The sequence below is a fragment of the Morone saxatilis genome, unplaced genomic scaffold (genome assembly GCF_004916995.1).
Source record: "Morone saxatilis isolate NCDOM2014 unplaced genomic scaffold, NCSU_SB_2.0 Contig9, whole genome shotgun sequence".
Lineage (NCBI taxonomy): Eukaryota > Metazoa > Chordata > Actinopteri > Moronidae > Morone > Morone saxatilis.
This window is the reverse complement of record NW_023340268.1, coordinates 9,936,687-9,961,922: the sequence shown is the minus strand read 5'-3', so window position 1 is coordinate 9,961,922 and position 25,236 is coordinate 9,936,687. Positions and strand designations below refer to the sequence as shown.

The following is a 25,236-nucleotide window of genomic DNA, read 5'->3' as shown; positions in this document are numbered from 1 at the left end:
AAACATTGACGTTGAAAAGAAAGGATATTTCAAGTCAATCTAATGAGGACAGGTATCAAAGGTAGGTACTGTGCCCTACACTCTTTGTCTGGCTGCACAGCTGCTTCCCCCTGGCCTCGTCCACCTCACTAGCAACACTATCACGAGCAAGCGTCTGCTGTGCATTCAGGTGTGTGTGTGAGTGTATGTGTATAAACGTATGTCCTAAGCTTTAAATTTAAGTCGGAAAATCACATGCAGTGTCTAGATACACTATAATATATACTGGATGTTTGAATACATTATTAGCTCTAGGTGTTATATACCTAAACATCGTGTTTCTGTTCCACTCCAAAGCCCAGATGACAGGCACTCTCTGACCGCTGACCCCACCAGCATGAAGCCGGCATCGCAGGTAAAGATGGCTGTAGCACCAAATGTTGTCTGAGTACCAATCTTCTTCCCATTGGGTGGAGATGGCAGCTCACCGCAGGATATAACTGAAACACACAGGCAGACACAAGCAATTTAAAAGCAGTTGTGCACCAATTTAGCACCAAGTTAATTTGAGTAGCTGTTAGAGCTCATTGGTTTCAGAGAGGAATGCTACCAATGCTGGCAAGCTGTTCATCACACAAATTTGGAGCCAATTTAGTTTTTTCCCCCCAACACTCAGAAATAACTGGTGAAGAAAATAACAGTAAATTTTCAAATGTCACAGAATTCTTTAAAGAAAAAACAGCATCGATTCAAAATGTCAAGAAAGCCCAAGAAGAAAAATAATAGATGACAATAAAATGTCAAGGCATCTCTTTCAGGTTAGAGCATGGATTGGTTTTCCTTGTACATTAACTCAGTCATCACGAAATTCAATAAAATTAGTAGAAATAAAATAAAACTTAAATCAAGACAATTAAGCACACAGTCAAGTATTCTTCGAGCAAAAGCTGTGCACTGTCATTTGCGTTTGTGTGCTTATTGTTATTTTATTGCTTATTCTACAGGGGGTTATGTACTGTACTACTTCTTCCACAAGAGGAGAGTCACTGCTCAGAGCCAATATAACCCCTTTCTTTTTAATAAACGTATGCAAGAGTAAATGATTCCTATTCTTATCGACAGTAAATGGCAGTATGTGTAGATATCAGAGTAAATACACAAAAAGTTAAAATAACTTAACTCGGTACATTAGGATCGGAACATTGGTCACTGGTGATGTTGCTCTTTAGTTTCAGTGTTCATTAAAACATCATATGTCTTTGTTACTCACCCTGGCAGTGTGGTCTCTCATTTCTCCAGCTCCACACACCAGTGGGTAAGCACTGGATGTGGGCGGGTCCTAATCTGTAGTATCCCGGATCGCAGGTAAACACAATGCGAGTTCTGTATTCATAGTGTGAGCCGTTGACAATCCTCCAGCGTCCGTGCTCCAAAGAAAATGACCCTATGCTGGGACACACCACCACTGCAGAGATAGACAGAGTGTGTAAAGGAAATAAAGCCTCGTGGATTGCACTCACATTTAAAAAACAAAAACAAATTTTAGAATAGTGTCAGCTAGTAATTAGTAAGCTGAGAGTGGGGCCAAGCCACTGTAAAAAATCTCAAAGATACATAATAATGACTCAATTTAAATAACAATGTCCTTGCCAAAAATGCCTGCCACTCATTGCTGTAATTACATGTTTCTTACAAACTAGTCTATCCATTTTACTCAGTGAAAGATGATTATTTTATTTTCATGGCTTAAACAATGTAGTATTTCATATTTCTGTGTGTTTTAAATGACGCCCTGAAAATCTCACTGAAGTCTTTACATTCTTGGCTTTACAACAAAGTGTATCCAAATCAGTAACACAATCAGATGTGGTATTTATATTGTCCACTGACATTTATGTGTTACTAACCAGAACATCGTGGTATCTTATTATGGTTGCTCCATGTTCCATCAGGCTGACAGATGGCTGACGTCAGTTCTTTACTGGACAGTCTGTACCCATCGTTACAAAAATAGGAAACTCTTGTTCCGACGGAGTAGTCAGCTGTTAAAACGCCGCCATTTATAGGAGCCTTGGGTGCCCCACATGAGACAGCTAGGGGAGGACAGATACACACTGGTTAAGAAGACAACATGCAAACAGACACGCACAGAATCCCTAATGCACACTTATGTCTGTCAGGCGCGCAGGTTTGATGCGTACTTTGTTTGAAATGTTTCTGGGAATTCAAAGTGTATTGTATATTTGTAAACCAGCTCCCATATGAAGCTATCAAACTAAAAATATACAATCAAGAGATGCTTGATCTCTGGTTCCAATCAGTTCTAACAAAATACATCCACATCTTGCTGAACATGTTGCTCCACAGTCCACAGTGGTTTTAAATAGACTGGTTTGTAGAGCACCGCACCGTGTAATTACACAGTGTCGACAATCTGCTATACATCCTTCATTTGACTTTCTATCAATACCAGCTACGAGCTGAGCCTTCCTATGGTTATTTAATGTGTGGGATTAGACAATAGCAGGTAGAACATTAAAACTTCTTCAGGGTCTTTGGAGAACATATTGTAGTATAATCGGAAAATACCCATACAAAAAGATAATAAGAAAGAGAAATAAAAGGCACTTGCATGAAAATCATAGTCATTTTTTAGCATTAATGTTTCTTTTTTTTTAAATCAAATGGATGTAATTTATGTGTGTAACTCAAGCCCCCTGATATGAACAATGCACCAGGCATTTTAATCACTTGAATGTGGAATTTCAACTGTGCTTAAAGTAGAAAAAGGTTTTCAAGGTTTTATAGCAGAGAAAAGGAGAAACTTAGTTGTGTTTTCTACCATAACCTTACGATACATCAGCAGTACTATTAGTATTAGCCACATTAGCTACAAGGCAAGTTAACAATTACCTTGCCTGATTGTCATATTTATTTAACTGTCCAGTGTTAGTTTGTCTGTGAATAGTTAACTAAGTTCAGCTCTTCGTTAATCAATTTCTTTCAATTTTCAATATTTCAACTAAACTAGACATGAGTTGCAAATGTGCTACTAAAACTACCAAATTATTACTTTACAGACTATAATTTTCAGTATTTTTCAGTGTATGCTTACACATTTTAAACTTTTTCATACAAATGACATACCATATATTCAAAACACTTCAGTGCAGTTTAGCTTGAAGTACAAACACATTCCCTAACACATATAGACAAACACACCTTGACATGCAGGTACAGGAGAGTCCCATGCGTGGTAGCCGAGTGATGTGCGGCGGCAGGTTGCCGTGGCGTTGCCTATGAGACGGTAACCACGGTCGCAAGCCCATCGCACCACACTGTTGACATGGCCGCCGCTCTGCGAGGAGATGGAGCCGTGGAGCGGAGAGTCTGGTGTTGAGCAGTAAAGTGCTGGAGTGGAGAAAAAAAAAAAAGACTTGAAATGTTCTCTGAGGAGGCATTTTTTACCACTATATAGTACAGTAGTATGTTCTCCCCATAATATTATACATACTGTTAATTAGTCTAGCAGAGCAGGAAACAGATGTTTGTGCCTTCACATCAATGCAGAGATTAACACATAATTTGTCTGCATGTTGTGCATTATAATAACCATTAACAGTACTGTAATAAAAGTCTCAGAAGGTTTTAGTGTTATTGACATTATAGTCAGTTGAGATAATTTCCCTATATTAATATGAATCACTACTGTATTTATTACACAATAGAAAGCCCAGCCAAAATGACTAATGGCAAATGTATCATGTTTGCGTGTAAATTATCATTTTTACTGACCACAATTATGATTTTCATTGTGTATTTTAAAAAAAAGTGCTGGAGGCATAAGATGGAGTAGGAAGCCGTCACTCTGCTAAACTAAACTTCTGTGAGCAGAAATATTAATGACCACATCCATAACTTTGATTACACTAGTGCAGCATGTCTTAAAACCCAAATTTTCCAGCCAATTAGGATCTATTGAACAAGCTGTACGAATGCTAACTTAAATAAATAGTCTCTCTTGGCAGAGCTTTTGGACTGAACAACCAACGAGCACAGTTACAGTAGGTGTCAGACATTGCTGGACACTCTGCTCACAAAGTCTTTAATGGCTTTATGCGATTTTATGAAATATTCTTATACCAAGAAACATCAATCCTTTACTCCAGACAATACTGGCAGCTGCAAGCAAAACAAGAGGGAATCCTGCTGTAACCGCCAACAACCTGGGCAACAAGTTTAACATTGTCTCAAGTTTCTGAGTCAGTTATCAATAGATTATTAGCTTATACAATTATGTCAGTATCTCATATGAGTTAGTTACCAAAGTAATTAGTTTACTTAGGCCTGGGTATAGTTAGATGTTGACTTGGGCAAGTTGCCTGGTCTGTAACTCTTCAAACTGGACAAGGGTCCAAAAATAGTTCTTCACTGGCCTTATTTATCAGTGATATAAGCCTGTTTGGATATGTCCGTCTGTTCTGCCACTGGCCCATTATTATCTGTGTAGCAGGTTTTTGAAAGAGAAAGGGCTGATATAACTGAACTGACATTAAGGCAAAGCAGCCAGCTAACAATCTCTCATTAGATCCAATCTTGGCTCTTTCCCCTATAGTATTTTTAAGATTGATAGCATTGAACTGCCGATTTCAGTCTTACAAGGGCTTTTTATATAATAGAAATGCCATCTTATCTTGTTATAATGACAAAGTTTGTCTTATTAATGAGAAAACTTTCATTATAACTTTAGTGTAAAATTTTCTTTTTTTGTAATTAAAAACTGAGCATATTTTGTTTTCTCACACTGACTACGTTGTCATATCCCGACCTAAAAAAAACAACTCATTAATGAATATGAATCATGATATTAGTAGGCTTACAACATATGTTTAACCATCCTTGCAAATGCTCACATTAATCACAGCTACCAGAGAAGGTTACTGAGTGTGAGAGTCCTGTGAGGCTTTTCTGTTACTATTGAGCGTATAATTCATCATACAGAACAGTAGTGTTTTAAAGGTTGAAGAAGCAGCCTCCTTACTAGACTGTATGAAGTGAGAAAAGCAAACTAAACAGGTGATACTGTCTCCTCCCCCTTAACTGTCAAAAAGTGCCCTTGAATAAAACACTCAAGCCTCATTACCCAAGTGCTTAATGCCCAACTGTCTGAAGTTATACTTAGCATGCCCAGGTGGAAGAGCGTCTCAATGCAAAGATTGCTATAAAACAGCATCTGTGCTCATCAAGCTTTCCTTGAATGAGTAAAAGTTAAGAACTAACCCATAATGCAATATAGTAAACTGCTTTAGGAGACAGACAGAAGTGAGGTAGAAAAGTAAGCTGAAAATGAAGGAAATGTTAGGAGTTAATGATAATGTTCTTTATTTACTTTTTCTTCCACTTTGCCATATATTCTGTTTTCCACACAAAATCACAAAATTAGAAACTTTTTTGCATGTATGTTGAACAAATTATGATCTATACGTTGACACAACTCAACTCCTCCGAGTGTTCTTTCACTCAGAATGTCCCTCAGACTTTCTGTCTGTCTCTGTCTATCTCTGTCCATGCATTATGATAATATAAAGTAGTAGTAAAATAAAGTTGGGATACATACTTTGGTACTCACCAACATAGCGAATTTTGAAGCCTTTCTTGTTTGTGCCGTGGTCAGAAGACCAGCGGACCAGGAACTGGTGACCAGAGGTTGTGAGGTTAAAGGGTGTTGGCAGGTCGCCGCTCAGCGTTGTCAGAGTGGGACTGTTGGCTGTTGGACCTGAGACAGATCAAGACAAACAGAATGAACGGCATACTTTTGTATAAAGATGTTAACGAATGGCACTACTTAGCTGAATTCTTACTATACTGAATGTCAGTGTTGTGCTTAAGTGTTTTTTTTTTTACCATCAAAAATCTCCAACACGTCAAACTCTCTCTCAGTGTGGAAACTTTCAAAGGTAATGGTGACGTTGTATCCTTTCTCTACTGTAACGCTCCATGAACACATTTGAAGGTTCGGGTAGCTTTCTGGCCAACCGGGACTCAGGATGACACCTGACGAGTCATATCGCACATCGTGTGCAGGGCATTGGACTATGTACAGAAAAAGAAGGGAGGGAAATGTTAAATTACTACACACTATTGGAAATATCCATTAACAACACTTAAATTGCTATTCCAGTGACATTAACACACCTTGGCAGGTTGGAGGTGGTGAATCCATCTGTAGTCTTTCTCCAAGGCGACATGTTAAAATCTCACTGCCAACCAATGAGAATCCAGGATGGCATCTGTACCTGATGATGTCACCTGGATGGGCAAAAGCAGTATGTAAAATGAAAGCGGTTAGAAGGCGAAGTCAAGGCAGCGAGGAAACAATATAGTTGATTTCTTCTGTAGAGTATAGTCAGTGGTGTAATAAAGCTACATACATTTACTCATGTTCTCTTTTTAAGCACATACTTGCACTTCTATTTGCGACTCTTTATACTTCCACTTTACTATATTTCAGAGAGAAATATTGATCTTTTTACTCCACTGCATTGATTTCAAAGGTATTCCATCTACTTCACAAATCAAGATTTTAAACATATGATCATCTTATAAAGATGACGCATTGTTATATATTAATCTAATAATACATAATCATGTGCCACTCAAAGTAACCATTTTTCTGCTTATATAGTTGATAATAATTCATTACGTCTATATTCACTGTGTACATTAAATTAATATCAGATAATTAAAAGTATAGAGTAGAGTAGATTATATTTGTTCTCATATTAGAGCTGGAAAGTCTCAAGTTTGCTTCCTCCATCAAACTAACATGTCTAGAGGCACTGCAGGCAGACAGACAACTCACCTATCTCCAACTCGCCGTCCTCCATCAGCATGACAGCATTGGGCACTTCTGGAGGAGGCTGGCAAACCCTTAATTGGTAGGCTAGAAGAACAGACACAGCAGAGGAGAGGAGAGAGGACAAAGAGAGGGACATTATATAAGAATGTCAGAGAGGAAATGTTGCCAGTAAACCTAACCTAGACAGGAAAAAATCTGTGAATGCTTCAAATGTAACTCGCTGGTCTATCTGCAAAAATGTGTAAGCGCCCAGTTGTCTGTGCCTGTAACAACTGCAGTGAGAATTCCTAGTGACACAAACAGTTTATGGTCTGTTTTATTTCATCTTGGTTGTTTCAGTTTAACTTCACTTTTCTAAGTTCAGGTGGTCAGGTCAACAAAGCATGGAATCAAAAACAGGCCAGCTACACAGATACAGCACTGCCTTGAATCATAAAAAGCAACTGACTTCACAGCTACTGAGCTGAAGGCTGTAATCAATATTACTGCATGATCATAGATCACTCACTAATAGAGAGAGAGAGAGAGAGAGAGAGAATACAGACAGACAGAGAGAGGGGAGGACTAAGGGTGAGAGAGGGAGGAAGGGCTGAGAGCTATAAGTCAGGATGAAATTGACTATGAAAATGAGACCTGCCAATAGTATCTGCTGCTCTCATGCATATCAAAGCCCTGTGGTCTGCGTGTGTGTGTGTGCCAGTATGCGTGTACATGTGTATGTTTGTGTGTGTGCAGCTATGTCTGTGTTTCTGTGCGCGAGAGGAGAGGTTCACTGTGAGCTGACATTGATCTCTTTAAGCTCCAAGACCGTTTTTTTATAGCTACTTTCACATTCATGTCACATCGGCTTTCTCAGTCTCACGTCCATGACAACATTATCCACCACTGTATGGGCCTCGTCCCTGTATGGAAACACTGGCATTCAAAACCTTGACCCAGAGATAAACAAATAGAAGGACAATGACATAGATAAACATCCCCAAACAGTGGATTGATGGTTCCTTTGGGGTTTATGTGGCATTTCAAACTAAAACTGCACTTTAGAAGCTGTTTCCGATGCAAACTGTGACATTCTGAATTTTAGTTGCGTCACTACAGGACACTGAAGAAGAAATGTAGAAACTTATTTTGACAAGTACCTGCTGAAGGAATGGTGCCTTTTCTCCCCGCGCTTAACTAAGAATATAAGTAATCTTCACACTATCAAATAGGGTGTCCTACTCGCGCTCATGCCTGTCTCTCCTGTTTTCGTGTTATATTGTCTAATAGAAGTGACAAAGTAATGCTAACCACCACTGCCATACGTGTCATCCCTTCTCCCTCTTATCCATCTCCCCTTGTCACTCTCCACTGTACATCTTCCAATAAAGCAGAAATTGAAAATAAAAACTCGAATCCATCAGATGTTACTGTTTCTGTGTACGTGTGACAGCTGACAGTTAAAACCTGCCAACAGAAATTCATTAACAATGTGACACATGTCTAAAAAAGGGAAAGCCTGCAGATAACTTGACATTTTTTTATTAAAGAGTGCAGAACAGAAACTTTAGAGAAGAAGCAAATATAAGCTTCATGAGGGAGAGGGCGGAAGATATATGTATGTATGTACTTGTGTGTTTGTGTGTGTGTGTGAGAGAGAGGAGGGGAATTAGACAAGAAATGACAAACTGTGTTGTGAAGGGTAAAGAAAGTACATACTGTAAAGTTAGACTCATTAGAAACCATTCTGTCAAATAATAACTTTATCCAAAAAAAGGCAACTTTTCACTGACTTAATGATTCTGATGAGGATGAGGAATATAAGCAGCATTTCTTAACTGCCTGGTGAAACCCTTGCATTGCCAGAATAGGATTTTTTGAAAAATTTTATGACAATGTATTATGATGGCTGTCAAAAGCACAAGACTCATCTAAACTATTTTCTCAAACTGTGAAAAGGTTGTTATGTTTTAGTTAAACTTACTACAAGGAGTTTTTAAATGGTTATGAAACGGTCTCAATTGAGGCCTGTATATGACCTACATAAATAAACAAGACCAACAGGGAGAATACTGGCTATAGTTATTCCTAATGTCACCACCACCTGCCACCAGGTCGGATTGGGTCGGATTCACATCAAAGTCAGACAAAACCACAGGGGCCACCAGAATCAACACAAAAGAAAAGTTTCTTGTAGCTGCTTTAAAGTGACTTTAAAGTAAATTTCCACATGACAATAGTATGCTATTATATTTTATTATACAAAAAGTCTGGCTATGTTGATGTAATAATAATAATTGAATGATAATGTGAGGTTTACCTACAATAAACACCAGACTGTACACGTACTATTGAAAATTCTGCAGTATATCTAAATGTAAGACAAACTCATAATTATAGACAGTAGAGATTGCATACTACCCTAACATTATGAGTGTTATATATAGTCCCTATATGCTTTTTCTTTTCCAAAAACATTAAAAGTAATGGAATACTGTTTCAAACTTTTTTCAACGACAGATAACACATCGTCCCTTGGACAGTATGCACCATTTAGCCATTTTATTTGAACTGCGTTTATGTGGTCAACACATGAAGAATCGTGTAATTGAAGCCAAGGAAAGGACGGAAAAACATGATAATTGGCGTTAAATGTTTTCTCATGACAGTAAATGGATACATAAAAAAAGACCAAAGTGTCAGTAGATTGATGTTTTGCAGGCAGACAGGCAAAACGAGAAAAAAGACGACTCGGGAGGTTTTCATCCTAAACGCCAGTTGAAAACAAAGGGAAATCTAAGTGCACTGAAGGACCACAGCAAAGAGATTAAAATGAAATGAAAAACTGAAAGGCATAGACAGTTTTGACATGGAGAAAGAGCAGCCCAGGACGAGCAAAAATACAATCTCCACAACTCTGTAGAGGGAAGGTTACTGTTTGTGTGTATGTGTGTAGGATGGCAACATAAAAAACATTTTTATGTTAGGCTATTGAGCAAAAAAAGAAACTTAGAAATACACAAACATGCACGAGGGTCTTTTTTCATGAAAATCTCCTAATTTTTAAGTCTAATTATTTTGTTGTGCAAACTACAGGTTTACTTTTCTTTTAAATGATGAATAAGTTGCATAACTGTGGTACCAATTAAAACAAAATGATTTGAAAAGAATCTAGGGGGATCTATTGGCAGAAATTGAATATAATATTCATAATTATGTTTTTTGTAACCTAACAGCTAGATGGCACTAAATCCTTCATATTGGGCCTTTAAAGGCAATTACAATCAATACATTTTTATTATTTTTTCAATTTATTAAACAAACCATCCTTGTGTAGTGCTACTTTCCTTTCAACAATGGCAATGCTACTCAGTACTCGTCTAAGGTATTAGTCACTCAGATCTTCAACAGAACAACTGTTGTTTTCTTTTTTAACAACTTTGTGCAAAGCTAATTGTCCCTTTAACAATAGCTACCAGTTTAGCTCACACTGATCTGAAGGGTTACTGCAGTATTTTATTATCATGTTTGGACAAGAAACTGACTACTATTTCTATATTATAGAATATATATATATGTACATATTCAAGTGAGACCAGAAAAAAAGTCTTTAACCCAAAAGTGAATAAAACATCACATAATTTGCTCAAGTATTTTAAACTACGATTCATTTGTAATCCCAACTGCTATTTGTGACACTTGAAGTAAGCAGATATACACAGCAGTAGTAATGACATTCGAAAAGGCCTCAGCACGATGAAATCAGATTGATAAAAGCTATGAAATGTTGACCAAACCTTAAAGTGGTCAATAATTCTAAAGAGCACCTTCCTGCAGACAATACCAACTCAATTTATAATATGAAAACTATCAATAGCACTGTGACTAATACATCATTACTATGGTAGGCTGTGACAAAGACGCCGGCTTCAGTCAGAGAGTAAAACGTTCTGGTCGAAGACTGAACTTCATGAGCCCGAATGAGTCAAAGGAAACAGGTCTGAGTGGAAAGTAATGAGGATGAAGTTGAAGAGAGTCTAACACAACAAACAGATCGATGCCATCACTGCAGCTACAACTAATGGTTGCATTATAGTTTTACCACTATACCTCAGGACAACAAAGCCCAATGTAGAGACAAACACAATCAAATGATGTTTCCAGTTACTGTATACAGTACCTTTATGCGATCACTAGCTCTGTGACAAAATTTGATAATGTCCTTACTGTCTTACCATGGTAGCTTAAGACAAAGAAGCCGGCTCCAGAGAAGTCAGAGTGGAATTTTATGAGGATGATGTTGGAGGTCGAGTAGACAGACTCCAAAGCAGTGTTCCCACTAAACTGGCCGATCTGAGGAGATGATTGGTCTGGACCGTCCCTACAGAGAAACAAAGACAAACACACACAAACACACACACATACATGCATACAGAAAGCTTGTGTTACAAAGAGGGTACTTAGTGACTAAAGACCCATAAACGAATGGACTTTCTTTATAGAACAATGAGGGAAAAAGTTGACCTAAAACATAATTTGAATAAGTTATTGCAGCACTCTCTGACAGTTAAATGGCTATTTGTGGCCAGGAAATGGTTTCTCCGAGGCTAGAAACAAAGATAGAAGAGACATGACGATATTTATGAGACAAAACGTGGAGCTGCTCCATTGCCTGCGAATGGAGTCGGACATTGTGTGACAAAGCGTCTGCGCCCAGAGTGATTGTGCATGGCTATGGGCTCATCTTCCTTGTCAAAACAATTCAAACTACAATGTCACAAAGCTCATTTTGATATAAAACCTTCACAAACTCAGATTCCAATTCACTTATAAAAGACCAGCTCCTTTTTGTCTCTTGATAACAACACAGTTTAAAGCCCTGGCTCTCTTATTCTTGCTTTGGGATGCACAAGATCATGAATATTGATCAAACTGTCGTCAGATCATAAGAATAACAAATGTGAATCCTGTTGTGGCTTTATTTATAACTTGGCTTTATTTTGCCACTAATACCAGGCTGGCATTCATGAAAAGTTACACAATTACCATACAGGGCAGACAGGAAGTTATCTGTCAACTGGCGGGTCAGGCTCTCTGTGTAATGTCGTGAGAATATTTCATCTTTACTGCCAGAGCCACCAGCTGTCAAACTGGAACTAACCAATAGCGGCGTCATTATCAGTGATCAAGAAATATCATCATGAAGTTAAATGAAATGATTATTTCCTGCTGTTAAGTGTTTTTGGATGAGGCCAATTATACCTGTCAGGTTATGTAAGGAATCATATTCTTCTCTGATTCACACTGAGTTTCATTCATTGCTTTCCACTGCAGATTATAATATGGCGACATATACAGTACAGAGAAGGCTTGAGTGTATGAGGTAGCACAACAGGTAACATCTGTGACATATATGATAATTCTCAGGGTGAAATCATGTAGTAAGCCTCCCAGTATGAGACCAATTAGCAGACTAACTGACTGTCAGGTTGGCTGGCTCTGGACTGTGGAGACCGCTGTGAAAATCACACCTTTGCCACTGACACGGTGCTCTCTACAGGAAACCAACTTTGTGGCTGTGTGGCTGGGATTGTGATTTTTTTTGTGTGTGTTTGTGTGTGGTTGCTGTCTTTGCTTTGTGTGAGTTCAGCAGTTTGTTCACTTTTCCATCTGACAGCAGGGTCAGGAACATGCCGTGCGACCAATTCATGGAATTCACAGAATCGGCTGTGGGTGGACGGCACATGGCTCAACAGTGTTGTGGTGTTTGCAGTGGGAAAAAGCAGGCTGCATATTTCAGTTATGAGCTACATCTACACACTTAAGATATATATACACTTAACAAGCAACACTGTAATGGATTAAAATAACAAGTTGTTACCCTTGATAGTATTTGCGGCGACTTAAAAGCTGTTATGTGGAGATAAACAGAGCCAGTTCTCCAGTGTCAAGTGTGTGTAGATATCCGACGAGCTTTCACATTTGTATGATTGTGTTATGCACTATCTGGCTGCATTTTGATCATGGAAACAATTTATTGATTGGCAGAATGTTAATCTGCAACAGTGTTGATAACTGATTAATTATTTAAGTCACTGATCGAGCAAAAATGACAAACATTCTCTGGTTGTAGCTTCTTAAATTGCGGATTTGCTTCTTTTTTCTTTCTTACTGTTGAGTATTAGTATTCTTTGATACATCATCATCTCTCGCTCTTGTGTTGTGTTTTACTATTCTTTAGACAATAAACAATGACATATTTGATGCTGAAGGCTTATTCATGACCTAGTAAAGAAAGATAACTAGCAGTTTTGAATGAGTAGAGAGATATTTTTTAATTGAAAAAATAAAATAATAAATGATAAGAGTAATAGATTAGATCAAATCTGCTGTCCACTAAATAACTGTGAGATTGTTTCACCTTAAATATGAAAAAGTGGCATCACAATGTTTCCACAGCATGTAGTTTACCTGACAGAGGTTGTAGCCAGACAGTCATACCTAAACATTCAGACTGCTGTTGGCTGGTTTTTATCTTCATCTAAATTAGAACCTCCTAAAATGAAGTTTTCCCAAAGGTAAGCTTGACTTAACTGGAGACTCAGTCATTGAAACTGGCCTCTAGGTCACGTAATGGGATCATTCAGTCTAGTTGAGAATAAAGGCACACAAAAAAGTTCAGTTTCTTGGTGTACCTGTCTTTCTCTGGAAGAAGGAGACTATCAAAGTGATTCTTCCATATAGTTGGTGTTGGACACGGGAAAAGGAACACTGTGTTGCCAGACTTTATCAATAGATAATATGGTTTTTAGTTATAATGATTTTCCTGAGGGCTGTAGGAACAGCCAAACATGGAAATCTGGAAGGTTGACAGTGTCTATATCATGACAGGCAAACAAAAGTACAAGACAGACATTTGGTCCTTCTGTGTTGGTCTAAAAATACCTAATTTGTATCAGCAGCCCACCATGTCTTACCCTGCTGTTGTTGTATTTTCCTTTCTAGCCCTGCCTCTCCATGTCTGTATGCCAGGTGACGTTTCTAAACTGTTGATGCTGCACCCTGCTGTCTATTTATAGGAAACAGGCTCTAGCTATAGAGAAAAGGCAGCAACATGGCAACCATAGAAAAAGATTGTACAGTCTATTTATGGTTCTGCTGCCATCTTGTACCTGCAGAAAACTATATAACATGGCATCTAAGCATCATTTAAACACCTGCAATGACAAAACGTCTGCTGTTCCCAATGACTGTCCTCGCCAAAAAGGAAACTGAAGAGAGAAGTCATAGCTGGGGCAGGTGGGGACGGAAAGATGGATAGTACATGACAAATAAGACCAACTGAGACTTGGAGATAGTAAGTGGAACAAAAGCAGGGAGAGACGGGTAAAACATGACAAGAAGGAAATTATGTCAGAGTAACTTTATATTCAAGGAGAGATGTCTGTAGCCATAGTAACCCTTGCAGGAATTTAGCCAATTAGTGGCCAGCTCTGAAAAGATGCTAAGGAGCATGACATCCTGTGTGAGAGTGACATGATGTTTATGTGTGTGTGTAGCAGAGTTCTCAGAATATGTGGTACAAATTAAATGGCTATTCAGTCAAATAAAAAAAGAACACTCCTTCATAAAATAAAACTTGATGAAGCCAAAAAAGATTGTTAAGAAGCAGTACATAACAAGGATCAACAGTGTAAGTTAGAAGATGTGGAAAAACAAGAAAATAAAATAATTTTAATAAATAAATAACACCTACCAGACAGTAATGTAGTCATATATGGGCTCAGTGCTCAGCACAGTAAAATTGATGTATATCCCATGTCCAGGAGGAACTCTAACACTCCACACACAGTCCTGGAAGTTGGGATATTCCTCGGGGTGACCAGGAGAGTAAATGGTTCCATTTAACGATGTGATGTTGCCACCACAGAGAGCTGTGAGATAGAATATTCACAGTATTACCCTTAATAAATGACGAGCCAATTAGTATTACCATTGTTAAGCTTTAGTAATTGTCTGGATGACTGAGGAAGGACACGTCTCTATCAGTCGTGTAATGACCACTGGATAACACCTTAATTCCTTTAATGAATTGTCATTACAGTTTTATTTCAGTTCTGCAGCACAGGTATTCCTCTGAGTGTCAGTGTTATGTTACTGTCACTGAAAGCTATAGGACTGAATATTTACAGTTTTATAAATTAAGGGTCCTTGAATGAATGTTAATGCTCTAAAATCTAGGCTTAAAATGAAAAAAAGAATAATAATTGGATTACTGTGCAGCTGCTTGTCACAAAGTTAGAATAATATAATTTAATAATATATTTTTCACTGCTGAAGGAATTATAACAATATGCCTGACACCTCTTCTTATTTCCCTTATTTTTTTCCACTTTGCTCTTGGTGCAACATTTGATATCAGCTGGTTACACTATAGTAGAAATATCAAGGAAAACATTGCGCTTACATTTAGAAAGCAGTCTTGGCAGGTATGAATAAAAAATAATGTATGCATTAAATAGTTACAGCTTGGAGTAAGATAACTCTGTTTAATAATGGAAAAATACTTCCACAAAGTTGGGAAGGGAACAATATGAAACACCATAACTAATAGTCACAAAACAGTGATCGATATCAGTGTTGAAATGTTATTAAAAAGCATTCACAAGTGTGGATAGCTAGGTGGGTACGTGATCTTTAAAAACCTCTGCTTTGGGATTGAAAGAATAGTTTACCAGTATACATGTGCATACAATCTGGGAGCTTGATGTTACAAGACCCATAAAAAACATAAATTATGTTTGCCTGAGAAAGTGAGATATTTCATATAACAGTAGTGTAATAACTTCTCAGACCAAAGATACTATAAACACAAGAAATACTATACATTCAAACAGACACAGATAGTAATAGATACAGGGATGACCTTCTGTATTACCTTCACATCGTGGTAGAGGGTGATTCCAGTTCCTGCTGATTCCATGTAAACATGTGAGGGAAGCTTCCCCGATCAGAGAATATCCAGGCAGACATTCAAAAGACACTGTCATCCCAACGCTGAAATCTGTGCCAATCACGATGCCATTTCGAAAGGGCCGAGGGTCTGGGCAACTCTGGAGCTGGTAGGCTAGAGAGACAATAACCCAGATCAGTCAAGGAAGATAGAAACAATACAGGACTAGTTTATAAATGGCCAAGAGCAGCAGTACGATATGTGCTTTTATTGTTCGCTCGATTATGTTACTCTTATTCACTCTCAGCAGGATTCTTCTTTACTGGCCAATGCTACAAAATAAATTTAAGGTTGGACCACTAGCTGTAGCTTCTGGTCCAAGAGACAGAACCCATTTTAAACATCCTGTAAATGGACTACACTCTGCCCTAAACTACTCTGAGTATGTTAAATGATCTTTCTCCTCCTGCTTATAAGGTGTTTGTCAGAAATCATTTTCATTTCAGTTTAAAAGACTCAACTCATAATTCGTCTGGCATGTCATATTGCTAATGCAATCTGCAACCGAAGTTTCAAAACAGACTTAAAATGCTGGGGAGAAACAACTGCAGGCTTCTAGATGTAAATTAAGATTACTAAGTTTTTTACAAAGGTACCATGCACCAGTGAAGCTTTTACATGTTCTTTTGATGTTGCCAAAATACTCAAATTCAATCTGACAGTCTGCCATTTAAACGTTTTAGTCACAGCCGAAGTTACAAGAGTCAAGGTTTGCATGACTGAAGAAAGACATGTGACAGAAAGACAAACATTAGCAGCTATAATAGTCCTGTTTTAAACACTTTGGCAGTGCTCCTGTCATGAGATAAAAGGTATTATTCATCAGCCACTGTAATTTGCACATTAATGGAATTAGCTGTAACAAATTAGGCTATCTACAAGATTTGTCATAATAAATATGAGACTGCTCAAAACCTTTTTAGTGTCAGATAGAATAAATATAAAACTCATCTCATCACTGAAATGAATCTATAAATGAGGACCTGCATGTACCCTATAATCTTTTGGCAAGTGCTTAGAACTCAAGAAACATTTTTTAATCGTCGTCTGAATGTCGATAATTCTGTTATTAGATGCTCCTGAGAAATGAATGACACTTACAACAGTCAGACTGTCTATTAACCAAGTTTCCATATTGGCAACAGTTGCTGTTTTCATAAAAAGCACAGTCAGACGACTGCTCCCATTTTCTTTTCTTAGTTAAAGGTCAGTGTACACAAGATGCTGGAGAGGAACTCGTAGAAAGAAGATTTACCTTGATATGTCATGTGGAACCCTGGTTTGTTTTGTGAATAGTCACTGTGGAAGAAAAAGCTGGTCTGGTGAGTGGTGCTGAACAGAGACTTGGGGATGACTGGACCGCTGAACCGATCAATGACCGAGCCCGTCTCCAGCGTTCCACTGCGGATCTCTAAGTAATCATGGATCGCTTCAGTGGAGAAGTTCAGAAACTGGAGATGGATACCTGAGGAAAAAAATACATAGCTTATGACATTTACAGCAATCAGCGAAGCTTGACTGACAAAGAGGCCGGCAATAAAAGCATTTGCAGATGCTTCATCAGTAAAGTGGATAAAGGACACGGAGAACATAGACGAACAGTGAGAGGATCAACACACATTGTTTCAAAGTTGACAGTGTTTCTTACCAAAGCCGACAGGTAAGTTGACTGTCCATGTGCAGTCTAATCCACTTGGGTAGTTGCCGGGGTAACCAGGACTTAGAATCACTCCACTTACATCTATCATAGACCCACCACACTGGGCTGCAAGCACACGTGTCACCGAAAGAGAGAAAAATAAGGAAACAGTGGTTCAGTGTTGAAAGCAGCACATCAAAAGCAGGAAGCTGACCCCACTGAGTACAGCAGACATACAGCTCTTCTTCCTTTTTAAGACCTATGCTGCTATTGCCTAGACACTTATATCTTCACCCTGACATTTCACATCATTCTGAATCAAACATTAAAATTCAGAGTCTTTAATAAATACCCTTCTTGAATAAATTACCATTGTGCAAGCAGATTTGTGTCCAGGGCTTGTTTCCTCTAGTTTGCCTCAGTGCATGCTGATAATTTGGCACACTCTGCATGTTTATGGCAGAGTCTGACTTAGCTTTGCATCAGTTTAAAAGCTTAATCATATTCTGCACAGAATACTAAATAATCAGCTCATCACAGAACAGTAAACTGATCAAACGGCTTATTTTTCCAGAAAGTCATGGTAGGCAATGAAGACTGCTTGCATCATTTCTGCAGCAGTTTTGCACATATCTCAATACATCTAGGCTCATATAGGTGCTGTAGGAGAACACCTACCGAGACATAGTGGTACAGGGTAGTTCCATCTTCTAACAGGTCCAGGCATGCAGGTGATATGGGCATTGCCCTAGAAATGTAAAGGCAAACACAATCTATTATTAAATAACAGCTGTGAAATCACCACAAATTAGCTTTGGTTTAAAAGTTCTGCTATCTACTCAAGAATAATATTCATGCTTTGCAATAACAACTAAAGTCAAGCCCTATATTTAGCATGAGGAAGACAAACCTCCATTAGAGCAGTATACTGCACAGAAATTGGGCAGACCACACCAGAGACATACATTATTCAGGAGTTGTGCAAACCACACCAGAGTTGTATGTTTAGTAAGAGCTGGGAAAACCACCCAAGAACGGGGTTTCCTTCTGATTCAGTTTAAATAGTTCTTGGTTTGTGCAGCCAGGGGATAAAAAGAGCGAATTGCGACACATCAGAAATGCTGAGCAGTCTTTAATGATTTCACGTACATATCTGTCAGTCAGTTTGCATTAAACAACCATAATTCGTAGTGCATATATCTGTTTAGTGTATTAGAAACGACTATCCTCTAATTCCTCTCTGTTAGCATGTATCTGTGCATAAAGACAAGCAGTATATCCCCATATAGATTGCATTTTTACCTGAAGAGAGTATCCTTGTTCACATGAAAACTGCACAACGTCTCCCACCATAAACCTGTCTCCTTGTCTTATTCCATAGCTTGGAGTCTGAGGCTCTGGACATGACTCCAGACCAATAGCTGATAAGAAATATGAAATAAACTTTCAGTCATCGTATATAAAACACAAGCTGCAGATAAAGCTGTATACAAGACGAATATGTTACCTGTATATTCCAGGTGAAAACCAGCAGCTGAGACACTAATATCAGAGCTGAAGCTGAGATAGAGGTTGTTAGATGTACTATTCAGGAGAGGCGGGATGGTTGTGCCTGAAAGCAGGGAGAAAGCAACAGACCCCGATCATATTTTTTCATTTCTCAACTGAGGCTTGAAAGCAAATGATCTTAGTTATCTGACAGCAAAGGAAACAACAAAGGCCTCCCAAACCTACATTTTCATTTTTTTGTTTGTGAAGTGTTCTCAAAGGAGGGAGAGGAGAATTACTTTTATATGAGACATCTGTTTTATTTGAGACCACTTTTAAAATGTTGGCTTGACCTACTTAGCGTGGCAAGGAAAAGTACAAAGTAAAAATGATACTGAAGCAAAGCCGGCACAGTGCAACAGGGTAATTCTGTCAGGGCCCCTCACACATAATATAATTGATGATGCACTTTAAAGGCATACTATGCAGGATGTTCCTAAAAAAAACAACATATAGACACAAACAAACATAGTACCTGTAAATCGTCACTTATGACACTTGTGTGTGGCGGAGTCTGTAACTGCAGGGATACTGCCCTCTGCCTGTATTTTCTCATTTTGTTGTGTTTGGGATTTTTCTGGGCATCAAAGCTTTGGGCGGTATGCAGGGTGTGAGTTCGGTACTCGATTTAAACGCAGCAGCCGGGTTACATTGCTGTCTCCGTCTATCTCTGTCCTCGGCTCCCTGTCTGTGTCCTGGATGCATGATGAGCTGCTGTGTGTGTGTCCATATCTGTTTGACCGACAGCGGACAGGATGAAACTACGCTTCAACTGCATTCATACAAAATCCAGAAATATGGCACCTTCCTGCAGGGTTGCGCAGAGGTATGTCCGTATTTATTTGTGATTTAGAACAATCACAATATACTTCTTTTTTAATATATATATACATATGTTGCCTTTATTAAATAGGACAGCTGACGATAGACAGGAAAGGGGGTATAGAGAGAGGGAATGACACACTATAGGGCTATAGGGCACCTTGAAACAATCAACAACAAAAGTTTTATTTCTCCCATTCACTGCTTTGTTCTCGCTGACATTACTCACTCTTCTCAACTGTGCGCCATGTAGCTCGACCAAAGGTGCTCTGTCTGGCTCGCTCAAGCCGGAGAGGAGGGGCCAACTTTGAATGATACATATACAAGCGCTGATGTTGTTTTTTGTTCAGGGGTAGGTGTGTCAGCAAAACTTATCAAAGTTACAGATACATTCCCCTGAATGAGGACTCAATTAGGCCAATGGATGCTATTGGTTGCCTGTTGTGAGGGGAATTAATTATATATAATCATTTCTGAACAGTCTGCGGCCCCCCTGCTGGTTGTATTCGCGTTCCAGAGAAAATTTAATTCATTATCATAACGGAAAAAAATATAAAATGATTTTTGATTAATAATAAATGGTGATGAATAATGTATTGCATGGATTTAACCATAACAGTTGTTTGGGGATGTATGGCAGTATTAATCAAAAGTTGCAATCAACCATTTAAAAAAAGTTTTAGCGTCCTATTTATTCATTAATCACTTTTCATACGGACATATGTTCCTGTCATGGTCATTTCGTTGCCCAACATATAATCTCTTATCCAGTTTGTCGTAAAGATGTCAAGCCCTTCCATAAATCTTCAATACAAGCAGAGAATACTTTTCTTGCCCAAAAACAGTATTAGTATTCCCAGAAAATGCTGAGTCAGCCCCCTTTTTAAAATTACACAAGGCAATGAATCCAGAGGAATCCTTAAGACATGTCTTTTAGTTGAATATGAGTTGTTGGAGCACTGAAGGAGAGGCATGCAGTCAGTGCTGATATTGGAACCAACCACACTGACACTACACTAATAAACAACAGCGATTCTGTTGAGTTGACTTTTTTATAATTTTTTAACAGGAAAAGCAGAGAAGAGAAATGTAGTTAAGACTTTTTTTCTTCTGCATGTATAACTGAAATATTCAATGTTTTTGCATGAAACATAGAAAATATATTTCAGTTGTTTCAGTTTTCCGACATTATCTGGATAACAGGTGATAGGAGCTACATTGCAAAAACGGTGGGTAACATACTGGCACAGCATGTGTGCTGCTGTTGCATTTATGGATTTAAATATTTTACCTGCCACAAAAGACATAACAGTTTTTCATGCTCTTAGGCTTGATAATAGCAATAAATCAATGTAGAACTAGCAGCTAGGAGTTGGAATGAATCTGCCCACCCCATTAAAGTTAGCTCCAATGTATACTAATAATGGAGTACATTTTGGGTGCACTCAATGTGAATAATTATATTGTTTTGGATTTAATGTGTTTGACACATCTATTCCTAGTAGAGAATTAGAGTGTAAGAGGATCAATTAGCTATGCAACAAATATTTCTCATATGTCTTTCAAGTAATCACATGTGAACAAGCAGGTGTCGGGGGGGGGGTGTTCCTCGGCTCCTGCTAGGAAACTCGGAAGCAGTTTAGCTCTAACTGCACTCATAGCAGGGCGCCACATGGGCAGCATCTCTTATGCCTCAAAACATCATGACAACATGTTTTTCTAACTTAACTGCATTTAACTGTCAAGCTATATTTGCTGTAATCGGGTTACAAGACAAGAGAGTTCTTACTCTTCTTTATTTTGTTACAAGGAGTATAAATGCTTGGAAAGGGGGGCCCTGGCCTTAAGAATTTGATTTCCTTGGCTTCTTGGTTACTCAGTCTCACTACCATATTAACTACTGCTATCAAAATTGTCACAATTCAGTTGTATATAACTGTATAACTGTATAATTTACCATATTTCTAGTTCAAAATAAGTATATGCTATACTGGCTAATTTGTTGCAAATTGTCTCACACTTAATCACTGTAATTTACCAAATTGCTTTTTGGCAAGAATGACAATGATATGTGTAATACTACAAAAAAATACTGATTTTTTTTTTTACCAGAGTAGCTTCCCAGTCTTGGTGCATGATTGTCAGCACCATCGTAAAAATCCAAAGAGTCCCAGTTGTGCTCGGTGGCAAAACTCACAACTTGTATCTGGAGAGAGAGATAAAGAGGAAGAGAACAGACTTGTTAGAATTTGTTCTTGTTAGCTTTTGTTTTATTGTCTTCAATAAAAACGCCTAAACTCCCATTTGATTGCATCTGGTACAGCGGCCTATAATATTTCTCATTCTATGAACAAATTTAGAAAGAAAGTAAACACATAATGTCTGTTATTTGCTATATCCAATATAAAAAAAAAATATACAACATGAAAGGAGATGTGAGACAAGGCTGAACGAACAAGTCAAACGATACAGAACACACGTACTTGATGTGATGTACTATAAAACGGAAAGAAAAACTAAACGCAATGAGTCTTGTCTTTCTGATTTTTGCAGCAGACTCCTTTTTCTGTCAGAGGCATCTTTGCCTTTGTGTTTGTCCGTGAGAGTGGTTTAGCTTACACGCAATCAGGCATTATCTCTCACGATTAGATCCTATCTAGTTATCTCTGAATGGTCCCTCTCTCACAAACCATCCATCCATTCATCCTTCTAATAATATCTTATCTTCCTTGACATCCTGCCTGCTCAGCTTTTAAGCCAATGATACATAGGTCAGCCAGGAATCAGTGTGTGACGGGTACTACCTGTATTCCAGCCCCTTCTGGAACAGAGACCTTCCACACACAGTTCTGGTTGTTGTCGTAGGGCTCTGGATATCCGGGTGACAGGATGGTCCCACGACGAGAGGTCAACACGCCCCCACAGGGAACTGAGTGAGCGGAGAGAGGAGAGAAAAAACAGAGGTTAAAACAACGCTTTGTCTGAAAGTAACAGGAAAAGGGAGTCGCTTGGACCTTCTCTTCCCCTGCAGAGGAGGAGACCAAAGAGCCTGAGGCCTGGTTGACAGCTTGGACATAGTTAGATGTTGGGTTTTTACAACACTGAAATGCTTTTAACTGTCTGCATTTGTTTTTAATTGTTCCTCATAGTGAAGAGTCCATTGTGCGGCTGACAATGTATCTTATGATGTTACCCCATTCTCAAAAGGAAAATGTCTGTGTTCTGCTGAATTTTTGGATTCATATTTACCCATGCATGTTGGCAGGGTGTCATTCCATTGTGCCAGGTTGTCTGGTACACTCTCACACCGTATGGCAGTAGAGCCATGTAGAAGGTAACCAGGGTTGCACTCAAACTGCACCAAGGAGCCGACTGCAAAGTCATTACCGAGACGCTTCCCAAAGCGTGGCTCTGGGACCGAACTGCACTGGGTGGAGCTGGTCCTCGGTACAGCTGCAGAAATAAAGACAATATAACCATTAAAATGTTTTAATATTGATGTAAAGTTATTATTTTTTTTAAATCTCAGTAAGGCTTTTCTGGCAAAATAAAGGTTAAATAGATACAAAATTAAATAAATAAACCGTGGAATTGTACATAAAATGGCCGTTGTTTGAATGATTTTGAATAAATAAAAAATAAAAAAATAATACTGGTACTATTACTGCTACTACTAATAACAACAATAATGATAATTAAATTAATAATGTTGGCTGATTGTCATTGGCTGACCTTGGTAGACGAAGTGAAATCCCTTAGCAGTTTCTGGTCCGACTGTGGTAAACTTTATCGTAATCTGGTTCCCCGAACTCAGAGGGAGAGACTCACCTAGAGAGGGAGACAGGGTCGAAAAGATACAAGATAAGAAACAAAGACATATGGTTAGGGCTGAGGATCTGTCCACTCATCTCTCATATCAACCCAACCCCTCTATCCTTACCAGAGTGGGACCCAGAGAGAGAAGATAGTAGTGTGTTTTGCTGAGTGGGTCCGTCGTAGATTTCCACCACATCATTTAGAGATGTCTGGAACAACACAAACTGACCAAAGAGGACTGGAGAGAAAAAAGAAAAAACAGCACAACCACATTTGAATAGCAAATTATTATTCCATGCCACTGTCTGCACCTGACCTTCCAATGATAACATTAACCTGTAACACCTAATTTAAATTGTATTAAGCTGCAGTGTCAACTTCTATCTGAAGCCAACTACTGGACCAAAATTTTTATTAGGACACTAAACAGTCAAAGCATCACCTCATCTTCATCAGGCACTAGACCAACCCACATCAGCTGGGTATATCAGTTTCTGTCAGCTAGTGTGAAATGTTGGCGTTGGCAAAAACTGGCTTTTGTCAACATATGCCAGTAGGGCATGGTGTTTTTTTCAGATCAGAGCAGTATATGTATATGTAGTATATGTAGCATATGGCACAAGTGGAAACCTGACAAACCCATGTCCCAAAACCCATGTTTTACTCTGTTTCAGTATGATGGAAGGTGAAAAGCCTGCTGTAGTGACCAGGAATTAAGCCCAGGACTCCCATATAATAGCTGGAGAGTCCTCTACTAAACCAATTTTATGAATGAATTTTATGGTACAGCTGTAGTCGCAGGTAGTATTAGGAGGCGCCCTGGAGGCCTGAGGCCTTGTATTTGCTCAAACTAGTATAATTCCCTCCGTCTTGGTTGATCACTGTGTCTTTAAATCAATCATATGTCGCCTTAAGATACAAATCTGTGTTGTGTGTTGTTGTATGAATGACAATGTGTTTGTCTGCAGCACATAAAAAACATGTTCTTTAGGATAAATTAAATGTATTTCAGCCTCAATGAAGCCAGATCCCTGACTACACACAAACACACACACACACTCACACGTATCATCTCTCCATATCTCCCTCAGCCCCAAAGGCTGAGGTGTAAAGGATTAAATCTGAACATTGCCAAGGATATCCCGCTATAAGAAGGTCACTGGTCACTTTGTGCCAGGCTGTTTCTCTCTGTAGAGTTCTTTGAAAGCATGATCCGCATTTTGCTAAAACATTGCTCTGACTCACAAAAGATAGCCTCTCTGCTTTCATGTAAAACCCTTTTTCATGATAAAATAATGGCAAGCAATCAAGAACAGAAACAAAAAGGTGGATTTTGAATTGCCGTTGAATTTGAATCGGACAATAAAACAAGATCATCATGAAAGCGTTTACCTCTATTTGGCTAATGAATTTGAACCTCTTATACTTGTATTTTACAGCTATGTCATAGTCATACTATACACGAGGATGTGTATAAGAGCATGCTGTTGAGTGGTCATAAAGAATGACAAGATTCTTCCTGTCAGTAGAAATACTTAAAAGCTCCCACTGTGTATAGATTTTAAGGAAATCAGAGTGATT

The 25,236-nt window shown here is 38.5% G+C and overlaps 1 protein-coding gene across 1 annotated transcript in view; it reads right to left on the bottom strand.

The window, feature by feature from the left end:
- Positions 1 to 25,236, bottom strand: part of LOC118343277 (CUB and sushi domain-containing protein 3-like) — a 323,719-nt gene that overhangs the window by 27,225 nt on the left and 271,258 nt on the right. The window contains 21 exon segments of the mRNA XM_035682048.1: positions 306 to 479; positions 1,250 to 1,444; positions 1,887 to 2,072; positions 3,202 to 3,390; positions 5,597 to 5,755; positions 5,884 to 6,072; positions 6,175 to 6,288; positions 6,842 to 6,922; positions 11,053 to 11,198; positions 14,574 to 14,751; positions 15,756 to 15,944; positions 17,086 to 17,295; positions 17,479 to 17,595; positions 18,148 to 18,217; positions 18,772 to 18,890; positions 18,977 to 19,081; positions 21,949 to 22,045; positions 22,644 to 22,768; positions 23,089 to 23,292; positions 23,572 to 23,667; positions 23,780 to 23,893. Of these exon segments, the coding sequence (XP_035537941.1) occupies positions 306 to 479; positions 1,250 to 1,444; positions 1,887 to 2,072; positions 3,202 to 3,390; positions 5,597 to 5,755; positions 5,884 to 6,072; positions 6,175 to 6,288; positions 6,842 to 6,922; positions 11,053 to 11,198; positions 14,574 to 14,751; positions 15,756 to 15,944; positions 17,086 to 17,295; positions 17,479 to 17,595; positions 18,148 to 18,217; positions 18,772 to 18,890; positions 18,977 to 19,081; positions 21,949 to 22,045; positions 22,644 to 22,768; positions 23,089 to 23,292; positions 23,572 to 23,667; positions 23,780 to 23,893 (3,057 nt within the window).